Source organism: Cynocephalus volans, chromosome 8 (assembly GCF_027409185.1).
Source record: "Cynocephalus volans isolate mCynVol1 chromosome 8, mCynVol1.pri, whole genome shotgun sequence".
Taxonomy (NCBI): Eukaryota; Metazoa; Chordata; class Mammalia; order Dermoptera; family Cynocephalidae; genus Cynocephalus; species Cynocephalus volans.
In genome coordinates, this window is record NC_084467.1 from 30,368,596 (window position 1) to 30,383,327 (window position 14,732).

Here is a 14,732-nt window from a genome sequence, read left to right on the forward strand (position 1 = left end):
TTCGGGAGGCTCTGCCCCACCTCCGCGCCAGACAGCTTAAAGGGACCACGACCCCCAGGAGGATTGAAGGAGACCGGTGGGGACCGGGCGGGGCGCAGCTTTGCGGAGCCCTAGTGCAGCGCTGGGGAGGGGGGGCGGCTGAAAGTGGGGCGGTGGTCGGGCCGCGCAGGCGGAGATGGAATGGGGTCCGGGCTCAGACTGGTCACGGGGGTGAGAGTGGGCCCGTTGGGGCGGGAGGAAGGGGCTCGGACCCCGCGCAAACGCTGGCCCTGACCCTCTGTCTCTCGCTCTCTCCCGGGCAGGGAGGCTGCCGGCGTGGACCGCGGGAAGGCGGGGCTGGGGCTCGGCGGGAGGCCACCCCCGCAGCCGCCCCGGGATGAGCGCGCCCAGCAGCTGCTGGACGCGGTGGAGCAGCGGCAGCGGCAGCTCCTGGACACCATCGCCGCCTGCGAGGAGATGCTACGGCAGCTGGGCCGCCGGCGCCCGGAGCCGGCTGGTGGCGGGGTCAGTGCCCACCCCGGGCTGGGCCTGGGGGTAGGGTCTGCCCACTGGCGGGACTGGCGAAGCCCTAGCTTCCCTTGGAGGGTGGAAGAGTGCCTAGACCCTTTACCCCAACCTCCTTTGATCTGGGTGAGAGGTTTTGAAAAAGTTAAGTACTATCCAAATACAAGTGGCCATATCCTTGCGAGGCCTAATCTGAGGCCTTTCCTCCCAGCCTCACTTTGTTTCTTTCTGTTCCAAATAGAACGTCTCAGCCAAACCCGGAACACCCCCCCAGCCAGCTGTCTCCACCAGAGGTGGCTTTCCAAAGGATGCTGGCGATGGAGCTCCGGAGCCCTGACCATCCCCAAGCCGGGTGCCCTGACTTTACTCCATCCCCAGGGCTAGTGGCTGGACTCTGAACAACCCCCTTCAATAAAGGGACCAGTCTTCACTGGCAGTGGCTGGTACTTGGCTCTCAGCCTGGGATGGCAGCTCTCCTAGCAGCTGGGTTCACTCCCACTGCATCCTGGCTGAAGGCAGTGCTGTGCTTTGAAATGTAGCCAACTAATACCCAGTCTGATTGCCTGGATCTGGGCAGACCAGCAGTGCTTGCCAGAGTGGTTTGGCCTGCTATGGGGGATCCAAGTGGTGTTATAGGTCCATTTCATGCTTTGGGGGGCTCTTCGCCCCACAAAACACCTTCAGCAAAGACTTGATTAAAAGGAAACCTGCAGACTCTCCTGGTGACTGACCTTTCCTTTCTGTTCCCTCTCCAAGACTGATGGCTGGGCAGTGGGGAGTGGTGGGAAAATGTCAGCCATGGGCGGGGATGGGAAGAAATGCCACAGATGCTACGAGATTTAAATAAGCATTTAATTAGGATTTCATTAGTATTTAATATTGCTTTTTCAATTCCAAAAAGTTAAATTTTCACTTCTTAGCAGATATTTTAAAGTACAATATTAAGTTTATACAAAATGAGCAATTAAGCAAACACCATTATTTCACATTCTTCAAAAATACAAATTCATATTTATTCTTTTTTGGGTTTGGAGGTTTCTTCCTTTGGAAGTACTGAACCTGTAACGTTTTCATATCGCTCAGTGGAAGTCCGTTGTTCCCATGTTTCACACTTAAATAAATTTGATAGACTTTTACATAATCCAAATAAAACTATTTGGGATTTAAAAAATTGTTACCAAGACCACTGGCCAATGATTAGTGTGTCAAAAAAGAAGGCTCACAGGGGCTCTTGCCTTTCCTGGCTAGAAGATCTGAGCCAGAGATTCAGCAAAAACCTGTTTCCAGCAACCTTCCCCTAACAGGGACTAGGAGGAGTTCACAGGAAAAGGGAACAGCCACCTTGAACTCTGACCCCCACCCCTAAATTCTCCAAAGCACAACAAAGGATGCAGACTGTTGAGTCAAACAGTTCTGGGGAGGCCTGAGAACACAGGAGGAAAAGGGCAGAGAAGCCTCTGTCTTGGCACCACTACAAGGAAAACAAGGATATTGCAAAAAACACCCCTGGGTTTTGGTGAAAAAAGGTTTTATGAAAAATTTTCCCATAAGAAAAAGTAGAAACTTCATTGAGCTGAGAAAGTGACACTACATTATCACCCAATTTTTGGCCCAGCAGGCACACCACCAAAAGGGCAGTATGTGGTTTTAAACCTCACTTCCAGTAAAAAAGCTTGTACTATGTACACATTGACATAAAGATCCAGTTTAATTTGCATTTTTCAGTGCAGACTGAGAAGCCCTCTCTTGAATAGGAGTAACAGTGAGAAATGCCCAGACTGTGATCATCAGCTTCCCCAAAGGGCATGAGAAGAAACCTGGGACCTCTTCCCTCTAGCCCCCAAAATATGCAAGAGGAAAGAGGATAAACTGACTGACCAATCAGAAATATGCGTAATTCAGTTTTGTTGCCTCCACACACCCCTGCCCCCAAATATTAAGAAATGGACAATTTCTGATCTATGTCACGGCAGAACCATTTGCATATTGGATCTCTGAATCTGCTTTGGCTGGAGTATATTTTTAAAAGTTTATTCTATAGCCTCGGAATTGAAGATAAAATGGGGGGAGATGAGAAGAAAGAATGTTGATAAAGCAGATTATTAACAGCTTTGTTTACTGAATTTAATGAAGGCTGGAGGCCTTTGCATAAGGAACCAACACAGGTGGTATGGGGAGCAGTATGGAAATGGTTCATGTTGCCCCCCACCGCACCCCACTACCACCAACACACGTCCCCAAACATATTTCTGATTGGTGGTATAAGAAAACTTTAAACTCATGAGCAATATTGTTGTAGTTCCATAAATCAATGGTTTCAGTGACTCTGGAGAAGTCTTTAAGATTAAGAACAATGGATGTGATTACAAATATAAAAGTCTAGAAGGTGCCAGGTTTCTACATAGGAACAACCTGTTCCTTTCAGACATCACTTTGTAACTGTGAAAGAGGGGAAAGATGACAAGGGACAAAGAAATGATGAAAAAGGGTCTCAACAGTCAGCAGAAGAAAACAGGACCCACAGCAGTTCTTCAGAGAGCTTGGGGGACGCACCCGGGCACACAGGGAAGGCTTGCATAGATTGAGCAGTTACTGAGAATGCATAATAGTGTTTCCCTATGGACAGCCTCACAGCACAGGGCTGACAGAGCAGAAAAACGCGGCCAGGCCAGGGCCACATGGGACAACGACCGTCAAGCTACACATATTGCACCAAGGTAAGTGCTTTTCTTCTCACACCTCAATTTAACTTTTTATTCTGAGCAAAAAATAAAACTTTGTGGAAAGTATATATACGTATATATATATATACACAAAAGAAATTGCAGCAATTGGGTTAAAGATAAAATAACCTAAAGTGCTTTTTTATTTTATTATTTCTTTAATATACTAGTATGAGGTTCTGCAAACTTGTCCCTCTGGACACATTCATCATTATACAGAGTCTCTCAGGAAAACCCACCCACCCTCTATTATACCCATCAGTCCACTGCCTTGACCCTGAAAATAAAACTCTCCAATCTACCCACTCTCCCAGAGGTGGTGAAAAGAAGCCCCTTAACTTCTACCCAGAGAGGTCTTCACATCTTAAGGCCCCTTCAGGGCTTTGTACCATGATCTCCTTCTAAAGGGAGGTGGAATTCAATAAATGATACCCCTCCTATCACCAAACCAGTGGTACCCCCATGAGACTGGCCAGACCCTGCCAGGAAAGACTGGGCCATTCTCTCTCTCAATGTCCCACCCACCTGCCTGGCCAAATTCACTAAGGCAGTTTGGTGGTGCCAGCCAAAGTTTCATACCACTTCCTAAGCCCAAGAACTCCAATCCCTGGTGCTAACTAGCACTATTTAAAGGGGCAGTCTAACTGGAAATGCCAGTAGGAGCTGGAAGTATAAATATGCAGGGTGAAAATGGTTACGGTTACCATGGGAAGAAAAAAAGGCTTGAGATCACCTGCTAGAATCCTGCAGACCCTCCTAACCTCTCCCTAGGTTCACTTCCAGGTGTGGGAAACTACACTCTCTATGAAAGTTCTTTCTGGCTCCAATTTAGCCAGAGGACCTCTCTTCTTCAAGGCCCTTCGCACTAGAAGCCAGGCTTATGGAAGGATGGAGCGGGAAAGATGGAAGCGGATGGAAGGAAAGACTGCCTACCCTGTGGAATAAACCTGCTCTTCACAACCACTCACTAGCATTTTAAGCACATTCTGGATTTTTCAAAAGCTGACTGGATCTGACAGTCTCTCTTGTAATCTAAAATCACCCTCAAAAGGCAGATACTTCAACTTCTTCAACTAGAAAACTCTGTCAGCCTAAACACTGTTTTAAGATGCTTCCTCATCACCCCCAATCTTTGGAGAGTGGAAAAATTGCTGACCTGTGTAGGGCCCAACAAGAGCACAGCCCTGCCTAACCAGGAAGAAGCAATATTTAAACCATGGATGCTTCAAATGTCCTTCCCTGGGCTCCTATTTCCCACCTCAACTCCCAGGGAACACAAATCCCAGGTGTTCACAGGGTGGGCATGTGGGAAGGTCATTACTGCCTCTGATACAAACTAACTTTGGGGTCCCATCCACTGCTCGCTCAGAAGTTGGTGAGTAAACAGCAAGGGCCCTACCTCGAAGCTTCCTATGGGTGCAAGGCCCAGAGACAGCCAAGGACAACCCATGCTCAGCAGTTGGTTTTCCAGGAGGACTAACCCACCATAGTAACAGATTCCTCCTGCCTTATTGACTTCTGCTGAGGTCAACAGTCACCAAAACTTGCAGCCTTTTGGGGAGGGCAAGTGCAGAAGGTTAAAAAGGAATCAATTCTCCTGGCTAGAATTCTGGAAAGAGAAATCAGCTGCTTGTAGTCCTCATGGCAGTAACAGCATTTACCACCACTACCCTCTTGTCCAAGTCTGTCCCTGAACATCCTGGCAAAAGGCAGGGTCTCTGGCTCCAATGTAAATTATCTGCTTTGGATACTATCTTGGCTGGCCCTGAGTAATGGCTAAGAGGATAGGAGAGTGACCAATAGCGATCTCTTTACATTAGGGAGTGGAAATGCAAGGCAAAATTACGGCTGCTTTCTGCCTGACACCGTTGACTCGGAAAAGCAGCCTTGTTTGTGGAATGCTGCTCCTTGCTCGAGGAAGGGAAAGGGTTCCTGGGAGGCAGAGGCCTATCCACACCCTGGGCCATGCCTGGCTCCTGAGCTTGGTGAGCACTCATGACTACATTAATTTCCATTCTAGTGTGGATTGTATTTTATGTTTTATTTTAAGAGGCAATGACTTGGAGCCAAAGGCAGACAGATGGATTTAATTCTATACACAAATCAAAAAAAAATTTTCTATAACACAACTTAATGAAACATTCCAAATGAGATAACTTATTGCAACATTTCAGGCTTTTTGGTGGAAGGGGAATTTTTTGTTTTGTTTTACCCTGAGTAGAAGATCATCGTTTTTGTTTTTTGCTTTTTCTTTTTTCTTTTTGTTTAGAAATCACATGAATAAGCTGAGCAAATCACATCCTTGTTTGCACTGTACTATGCTGTATGCAAAATCCAGAGGGGTGAAGGGCAGAGATGGAAGGGGGTGACCAAAAGCCGGGCTAGAACTTGGATCCAGGACACCTGGTCTGCCAATTACATGCCACCTCATACATATTCCCTTAAATCTGCACCTTTTCCTGATAAGCACAATGCAGCCCTTCTGCTCTGAGGAAGAAAATACCATTAAAAGGAAGGCAGACTACCAACCAGCAACTGGCCATAAGCCACATGTTCACTCTAGGACAAAACAGGGATGTTCTCCAAGGAATATTCACTGCAATCTGCAAGCTTTGGCAAACAACTGAAAGACAGAAAGAGCCAGGAAGGCAAAGTCTGTGATGATGTTGCTAGAGCCTGCTCTGCACACACTTCACCCACAGACAGCAGTCAACGACTTGCTGAGGGCCCCTGCAGAACCAGATCAGCTCCACAGCCTGCGGGCCAAGCCCTAAGGTGGCCATTTGTGCTGAAGCAGGCTATAGGTGATCCCTCCCTACCCACCTGAGCTCCACCAACGCCAAGCGCAAACACCACCACCATCACACCCAAACTCTATTCAACTCATGGCCATTTCACTGGCCTTTGCCGCTGCCTCTTTGATGGAGCGAGAGTCTGGCCTTCCGAGCAAGCGTCAGCCTCAGATTCAAAAAAGACACACTGGGAGGAGCAACACCCGACACACTAAACTCTCCTGCCCGATCCACAAAGACCCCAGTGCCAGTGAAGGGCAGTATCAGATTGATGGAAACCACACCCTTTCATTCAGAATTTTTATGCATACGAGTAACCTTAATTTCCAAGTTCACATGACAATAAGCAAAAGTGACATACAGTGCAGCCAAACAGTTCATTTATAACTTAGCTTTTTTTTTGTTTGTTTTTTTGTTTTTTTTTTTCCAAAGATCAGTTCCTTAAAATGGATGCTCCTGGGATGTGAATAAAGAAAATACATCTGAAAGGTGAGGATTTCAAACAGTAGATTTCTTCATCCTTCAAGTTTCTGAGCCCATGATGGCAGGCATCACCCCTCATGCCTCCTGCTCCCCTCTCTTCTGCAGGTGAGCACACACGGGCACGTCACTTGGAGAAGCTGCTGGCCAGGCCCATCTCCTCCTCCCCTTGCAGTAGTGCTTCAATGGGAATCAGATTGGATGGGGTATCCAGGCTGTGGAGGGACAGAAACTCTGACATATCCATGGCACTTAATGTTTCTGTCTGAGGGTCTGAAGGAGTCTCTGTTTGTCTGCTTTGCTCACGGGAAGAGAGTACGGTGGAGGATGATGACAGTGGGGCAGAGGGTGAGGAAAAAGTCTGTGGTGGTAGCTGCAGGCTGGGCCCATCAGGAGGTTGGGGGTTTGGTTCTGGAGGGGGTGGGGAAGAACAGCCCTTTCTCCTGCCAGACGCCCGCTCCTTTGCAGAGTCCCGGCATGCACACTGACACTGACATGCTTCCTCTTGTTTGATGATGATCACAGGAACACTGAGGCCAATCTGCTGTACAGAGCTCCCTGTGAGAGAGGCGAGAGAGACTGCTCTTCAAGTAGCCACAGGGCAGGGGCATGAAGGACAGGGGTCTATAGACTAGGTGAGAGCTGAGTGCCATGGAGGCAGAAATGGTGGGAAGGAAGGACGCCAGGCTCCAGGCTTTATTCTGCTTTAAATTGGACCACGTTCCTCCTCAGGTAAAAGGTCTCTGGCACTCCCCATCCCTCCAAGACAAAGCCCCTGCTTCCTTAGAAAGCCACACAGACAACCTAGATGCACCTTGTGTTTCCAGCTTCATTTCCAGCTGTTCTCCGCTGCTCCCTCCATGCCAGCCACAGCTGACGCCTCCCTTTTCCTGACACATTCTTTATACCTCTGGGTCTGTGGGCTCCTCCTGTTGCCTCAACTCCCCTCACACTGCTGTTCTTTTGGAGAACTTACACTCATCTTTCACAACCCGTCTTATGACTCCCCCTCTCCTGATGCAGTATTTCCTGTAGACCTGTGCAGAGGGCTAGCCTGGGTGAAGGTAGCTCTGAGTTTTCTGGCACGTGAGCAAGTACTGTGCTGCTGTCTTCCTTCCGTACCTGTCCCCACGCTGTACAGTACTTGCTTAGTTCTGCCAGCCAGAGAGACTCTGAGCTCCTTTAGGACCTCTCACTCTTCTTTGTAGCCCCAGTGCCTGACACACACCACCATAGGTGTCAGTCTCCTTTTACCCAGCAGACCTCACATGCATGCACATTCTCTCTCTCTTTTGTGTGTGTATGTGCATTGTGTGCACCACACTCTGAATTCAGCCAGGCTTTGTGTTTCTCAACAGAGTTAAAGACCCAATGGGCAGGAGAACAGAGTAGGAATTAGGCCTGGGAACTAGTGCTTTGGCTCTGCCATGAATCACTTATGATCTTGGGGGAGTCATTTAATCTTTCTGGGTCCCAGTTTCCTAATCTATAAAAGAAAGAGTATGAATAAAAGGACCTTTCAGCTTTATATTAGTGTCTGACCCAGATGCTATTTTTTCATTACTGTAATTAGAAAAAAGTCCAGTGAATTAACAACTGCTCTCTTTAGCATTAACTGTGATTCAAACTTTTTTCTGGCTACACTTAAAGCTGTATCTGAAAGGAAAAGAAATGTTACTAGTTAAAGAATGTTAAACATAGTATTTATGCTGGAAGTACACTAACTTCTAGTGGTTGTGAGAATATGAAATACTCTAATAAGCAATATGGCAAATTTAACTGAGGCTGTTTAAAGATTTTGAAGGTTTTAAAAACTAGGGCAAAGCAATAATTAACTAAGTCTCAAGGGGCCCAGAAAGTTGACTTTCTCTTAAGGCTCACATGGAATTACATACCTGTGCTACTGGCTACTGGTACTGCAGTGGTAAAAAACACCTTCTCAACTTTAGATGCTTGCTGCTGGGGAAAAAAAAAAATCACATTTATGGTCACTCTCATATGGCAGAACTCCAAGGACCCGAAGCCTCCCCAACTGTAATGGTCATTTAAGAGGACAGAAAACCCTCAGTGTTCAGTGATTGTGGCACTAAGTGCTATTTCGTTTCTGCTCTGACGTGAGGGTGCTGCATCGTTTGACATGCAGCACTTCCAGTGCCACTAGCTTTGTACCCTCCTACTTGGCTGTCTCCCAGCTGCCTAATCCAATGGGTCCTGTGTGTACAAATGCTCCTCCAAGGTTGCTTTTCTCAAGCTGATCGTCTTCTCAGAGGAAGCCCCAGGGCTAGCTTTCCATCTCCTCCTTTGCTCTCCAATATTTCTGTGAAAGCTGGAAAGTTCTTTTTCCCCCCTCAGGGATAAAGCTGCACGCTAAGGACAGACTAAGGCTTCCACTCACAGGCAGACAGCCCGTGAGGGCCCTGGGCAGTGTGTTGTGAGCTGCCCAGGACAGTTCAAGATGGGCCCTGGACTCAGCCAGATCTGGATTCAAGTCCAAGTTCTACCGCTTATTAGTTGCTGACGTCAGACAAGTGATTTAACTTCTTAGAGTCTCAGTTTCCTAATCTCTAAAAATGAGAATAATAACCAAAGACTCTCTCAAAGGTCCCTGTGAGGATTAAATGAGATGATGTGCAGAGCACTTGGCACAGGGTGAACATTCAGTAAACAATAGCTGTGTATGGTACTACTAAGCAGGACTATAAAATCATGCCCAGAAAAATCACTCTTATCCCTTTAGTACATTTCCTATTAAACTGGCTAAAGGGTTTCGGCTTTCTTCAAGTCTTATCTGAAAGGGGCTTTGCCCTTTTATCTCTTTAAGGAAAAGAAAAGTGCCTCTAAGATGAGTCTGGGAGGAAAGTGACATTCTGGAAAAATTATAGGAGATAACACTATAAAATAATGATGGAGAAATGAGGCCCATATTTAAATACATGAAAATGAATTACGTGGAAAAGGAATAACACTTGTTTAATACAGCTACCCAGGGTAGGTCCAGAAAAAATGATAAAAACTACATGGAAGCAGACTGAGTCACAACACTGGAAAGACCTTTCCAATGACTCTGAAAATGGAAAGAGGCTGCCTCTAGGTGGCTGGCGCCCTACCCATTTCTGGAATTTGAGTGCTCTCACTATTTAGCTCTAATAGCAGCACATATCCACCCACAGATGTTCCTATCTAGTACATTCTTTTCTCCATCTAACTCCTACTCATATGTCAAAGCTCACCTGACCTGTATGGCCACCCAACAAGCCCTCAGTGTCTGAACTTCTTAACTGGCAGCACAATGTAGTAGCCAAGAGCACAGGCTCTGGGGGCAGTCTGCCCATGCTCAAATCCCAGCTATGTGACCTCTGAGCAGTCACTTAACCTCTCCGGATCTCAGCTCTCCGTTGGTAAAACCATACCTACCTCCTAGGATTGTTGTAATGTGTTAAAAAGTGCTTAGTGTAACATATCAAGATATAGATATATAGAGGCCATAAAAAGATCGGTGGTTGCTAGGGGAGAGGGGTAGAGGGAGAAGGGATGAATAAGTGAAGCCCAGGGAATTTTTAGGGTGTTGAAACTATTCTGGGTACTGTAATGGTGGATACATGACATTATGCATTTGTCGAAACCAAAGAATTGTACAACACAAAGAATGAATCCTAATGTAAACTATGGACTTTAGTTATAATAATGTACAATACTGGTTCATCAATTGCAACAAATGTACACAGTGACACAAGATATTAATAATAGGGGAAACTGTGGTGGGCGAAAAGGGTATATGGGAAATCTCCATACTATCTGTTCAATAAAATCTAAAAATCTAAAATCTACAAAAAAAAGTAATTTAAGATAATGTACATAAGGTAATGATGACTGACACATGTTAGATCCTCAATTTTAAAAAGTGCTTACTTAACATAGTAAGTCCTTACATATAGTGAGGGCTCAACACATAATAGCTGCTGTCATTTTCTTAATTGCCATTATTATTATTATTAGGCATTTTATCTACTGGTAGTATTAACTTTCTTTTAGGCATTTAGGCCTTTTTAACTAGAATATAAGTTTTCATGAAAAAGAAATGTTTTCCACTTTTCTGTATCCTCCAGAGTATCCAGTGTAGTATACAACAAATAATTGGCTCTCAAAATATATTTAATTGGATAACCAAGTCATTTCCATAGTCATTGAGACCAAACACTTTCTTAGAAAATAATTCTATGGTGGGCTCTAAAAGTACAAATTGTTTCTCCGAATAGCCACTGCTGTCTGGATCTATATGACAGGGTCACATCAATCCCTCACATTGGTCTGACTCTGCCCTGGAGACAATTGCTTTCCTGAAATATTCTCGGGCCTTTGACATTTGTTGACTGCTTAATCTGTACTAGATTATGCAATTAGACTGTACTAGATTATGCAATTAGATTGTATTATCAGTAGGAATATTTGTTCAAGTGCCTACTGCTAAATAAACGTAAAGATTTTTTCTCTACCTCCTTATAGTAGGTACTAATCACAGAATTCCCTGGATTTATACCATTCGATTACAGGGAAAATGACTAAAAGGTAGAATTATACGTTTCAGGGTGGATAAGATAGCCATTTTCCTTTCTGAAATAAAAGCCTCTGAACATGTCACCTACGTAAATACACTTCACCCCACTGGGTACATTTATACATAATACTTACAATTTGTTCCTGGTTCTGTGGTGAACTGGTGGCACCATTTAATATCCATTGTAAGTTCTGTTCTCCCATGACTAGGCTGGACTGCAGGATAGCCGTGTTGGGAGTTGGGGTGATGGTTATAGTGGGATTATTAGTTAGGACAGAGTTGGCACCCAGGGGCAGAGTCTGGACCATGGCTGGCAGGGGCTCAGTAGTACTTTGTGGTGGGGCTGGTGTTGCCGCGGCTGATGCCACCGCTGCTGCAGAAGCCCCAGCAACGACAGAAAGTCCTGGTACGATGGGCTGTGGTGCCTGAGGGTGTGGAAGAAACTCTTGATGATTAGCAGCAAACTGTGTGCTGTGGGGAACAGGCACTTCTGGAGGTTGTAAGAGAGCAGGGGGGTTGCCAAATGCAGCTTGCTGGGAACCAGTTCCTAGGGAGGGAGCAGGTGGAGGAGCAGACGGAGTTGAGGCTGGTAGTAGAGGCTGGGGTGGCTCGGAGATGCCAGGCTGCAGTACAAGTGGAAGAGATAAAGATGCTGAATTTCCTGTGGATGGCGGAACATCACTGACTGACTCTGCATCACCATTAAAACTTTCAATCAAGGCAGCTGGCAAGAAAAAGAAATAGAAATATATATACATATCCCAAGCCTTATATGAGCCACAAAAACATAGTCATTATGGGATAAACACAAGACAGATAAAGTCTGTTAGAGCCAATTCCTTCACTACTAGCAGGCTGCCTTTCTACTTTTCACTTAATGATACCAGGTTTCACAATCAACCTCACTTTCTAAACGTGAAGACTTAGTAAAGGTCTAACCACAAAAAAATGTGTCCCAAGTCTTTTCTGGAAAAGAGACTAGACAGCCTTTTTTTGTGGCATGACCACTTTCTGACTACTGTGAAGCTTTATGAACAGATTCTCATTCAAACACAATATACCAAGCTGCAGGCAAGAAACTGTGAGCTGGTAGTCAACAGAGGGGACCACAGTTTTTTTTTGTTTTTGTTTTTGGTGGCTGGCCATTACTGAGAATCAAAGCCTTGACTTTGGTGTCACAAGGCTGCACTCTAAGCAACTCAGCTAACTGGCCAGTCCCACTGAAACACAATATGATCTATACATCTGAAGCTTGGTTTGTGGGTCCTATCCATTCATGAACAGGGTATCTCATCAGAAGAAAGACCTCACGGCTCCTCTCATTTTTTAAAGCCAACAAGAGGTTCTAGAAAGGGAAACCCTCTTCTTCAGGAGCTGAGAGAAGTAGGGGAAAGATGAAGTTGAACTGAAAGGCCTATATTTTTCTGACCCTTCACGAAAAGCTTGTTTCATAGGGGCTGGCAGGTTAGCTCATTTGGTTAGAGTACAGCCTTTTAACACCAAGGTCATGAGTTCAGATCTCTGTACAGGCCAGCCACCAAAAATAAACAAACAAACAAATAAATAAATAAATACATTTTTTTAAAGCGGCCAATTAGGTCAGTTGGTTAGAGCGCCACCTTGTAACACCAAGGTCAAAGGTCCCAGCCAGCTGCCCCCCAAAAATACCTTGTTTCATTTAAGCTAAAATATTTCACTGTGGGCCGGCCCGTGGCTCACTCAGGACAGTGCGGTGCTGATAACACCAAGCCCATGGGTTCAGATCCCAATATAGGGATGGCCAGTTCGCTCACTGGCTGAGCATGGTTCTGACAACACCAAGCCAAGGGTTAAGATCCCCTTACCGCTCATCTTCTAAAAAATAAGTAAATAAAATAAAACAAAATAAAATATTTCACTGTGCCTGTTATTCAGTGCGTCAACAAGTGTGAATTCCCTTTCCCAGTGCTGAGATGTGAGCAGAAGAGAGTCTGTGTTACAAACCTGTCTGTTGAGGATCTTCCTGAATTGCCGTATCGTCTGAATTCTGGAACATTGATTCAAAGATGATTGCTGGTGAAATTGTGCTGAGGTCCTGGCCCTGCGTCTGATGAGGAAAGACAAAGACGTGAGACCTGCCATCCTTAAACGATTCATCACCATGACAGAATATATTCAGAGCAGCAGAACCAGAATGAGGTTTTGATATGCTATTGTTTCTACCTTCTCCTGTTTCAAAGTGACATATAGACCCCTAAACCTCAGACGCTGAGGATTTGAGTCTTCAAGTACTCTACAACAGGAGGTGGCAAACTATGACGTGCAAGTTGATTGCCTGTTTTTGTAAATAAAGTTTTATTGGAACACTCATTCATTTATGTATTGTCTATGTTGCTTTCATGCTACGACAGCAAAGTTTAGTAGTTACAACAGAGACCATGTGGTCCACAAAGCCTAAAATATTTACTCTCTGGCCCTTTATCAAAAAAAAGCTTGTCAGGGCTGGCTGGTTAGCTCACTTGGTTAGAGTGTGGTGCTGATAACACCAAGTTTCAGGATTTAATCATTATACCGGCCAGCTGCCAAAAAATAAAAAATAAAAAAAAAAGAGCTTATCAACCCCTGCTCTGAAAGACCAAATTTTACATTAAAAAATGAATCCGTATAATATCCATTACCCTGCAACTTGCTTTTCTTATGTAATAACAACATATTGTGAATATCTTTCCAAGGTCATTACATAATATCTATGATATTCTAGTATGTTCATATAGTAATACATTAACCAATACAAAGGAACTTACAATGACAAACAATAATGATAGCCTTATACGTAATAAAAGGTCAGAGACATTAAAAAAAAATAAAATGTAGGAGGTAAAAAAACAAACATGATGCCCTGAGAGCCTGACTCCTGTGAGGCACTAACTAAAATGACCACGTTTCACTTTAGTTAAGGGGGGGGAAACTGCAATTCTTTTATCCACAGTCCACCTCCACCTCTGCATTCTGTAGGGCAAGAATGACACTACAGAAGTCTAGGCAAACAACAGAAATAAGTAAAGCAAGGAGGGGCAAGGATGGGGAGGTTGTGGCACACTGGAGAGGATGTGCCCCTGTCATCTAAAGGGCTTTGGCTGAGCGCTGCCATGGGACTAAGCAGGCCAAGGATCACCAGAGCTCAACAAAGGGCCGAAATCTGGGTTTCTACGTGAAATCTACTGACTTGTAAATAAAAGCAAGTAACTGAAAATAATTTTTTTTGTTGTTGTTTTTTTGTGACCGGTAAGGGGATGGCAACCCTTGGTGTGGTGTCGCCCACACTGCGCTCAGCCAGTGAGCGCACCGGCCATTCCTACATAGGATCCGAACCTGCGGTGGGAGCGCCGCTGCGCTCCCGAGCGCGCCACGGGGCCAGCCCTAACTGAAAATAATTTAAAAGCACTGTACAGACCAAAATAAACCCTATCTTCAAGCTAGATTTTGCCCAGTGCCAACTCGTGTTTTAAGGTCATTTTCCAACAACTCTGCTTCTGGGAAGGAGAACTCAGAAGGTCCATTCTGGGGCTGGGCAGAAGTGTGCTGAGTGTGGCTGTCCAAAAATCTAGAAGTCCTCAGAGATGAACAGCCCACTGGACTAAGAGGGGTCAATTATTCTATCATGACTCCACTGGCTGGAAGAAAGAGGGGGGAAGTTCT

General features: G+C 45.3%; 2 protein-coding genes across 3 annotated transcripts in view; one reads left to right on the top strand and one right to left on the bottom strand.

The window, feature by feature from the left end:
* Positions 1 to 152: 152 nt before the first annotated feature.
* On the top strand, positions 153 to 1,215 carry C8H1orf122 (chromosome 8 C1orf122 homolog). Its single transcript, XM_063106020.1, has 3 exons — positions 153 to 210; positions 303 to 504; positions 746 to 1,215. Exons 1-3 carry the CDS (start codon positions 176 to 178, stop codon positions 839 to 841), a joined length of 333 nt encoding a protein of 110 aa, XP_062962090.1. The 5' UTR covers positions 153 to 175; the 3' UTR covers positions 842 to 1,215.
* A 216-nt stretch (positions 1,216 to 1,431) lies between these two features.
* Positions 1,432 to 14,732, bottom strand: part of MTF1 (metal regulatory transcription factor 1) — a 43,368-nt gene continuing 30,067 nt past the window's right edge. Inside the window, exons 8-11 of one of the 2 annotated variants that reach the window (XM_063106122.1) lie at positions 13,038 to 13,140; positions 11,189 to 11,778; positions 8,395 to 8,455; positions 1,432 to 7,057 (exon numbers count right to left, since the gene is read on the bottom strand). In XM_063106122.1, the coding sequence (XP_062962192.1) occupies positions 6,627 to 7,057; positions 8,395 to 8,455; positions 11,189 to 11,778; positions 13,038 to 13,140 (1,185 nt within the window). In that variant the 3' untranslated portion in view covers positions 1,432 to 6,626. Of the gene's footprint in view, positions 7,058 to 8,394; positions 8,459 to 11,188; positions 11,779 to 13,037; positions 13,141 to 14,732 lie in introns of both variants that reach the window. The other variant, XM_063106121.1, reaches the window with a different exon arrangement.

Bases quoted from the DNA above. Each gene is read 5' to 3' on its own strand.
- C8H1orf122 (XM_063106020.1), top strand. From the start codon at position 176: ATGGAATGGGGTCCGGGCTCAGACTGGTCACGGGG. The intron at 211-302 runs GTGAGAGTGGGC...TCTCCCGGGCAG, and splicing joins GGCTCAGACTGGTCACGGGG to GGAGGCTGCCGGCGTGGACC. The intron at 505-745 runs GTCAGTGCCCAC...TGTTCCAAATAG, and splicing joins CGGAGCCGGCTGGTGGCGGG to AACGTCTCAGCCAAACCCGG.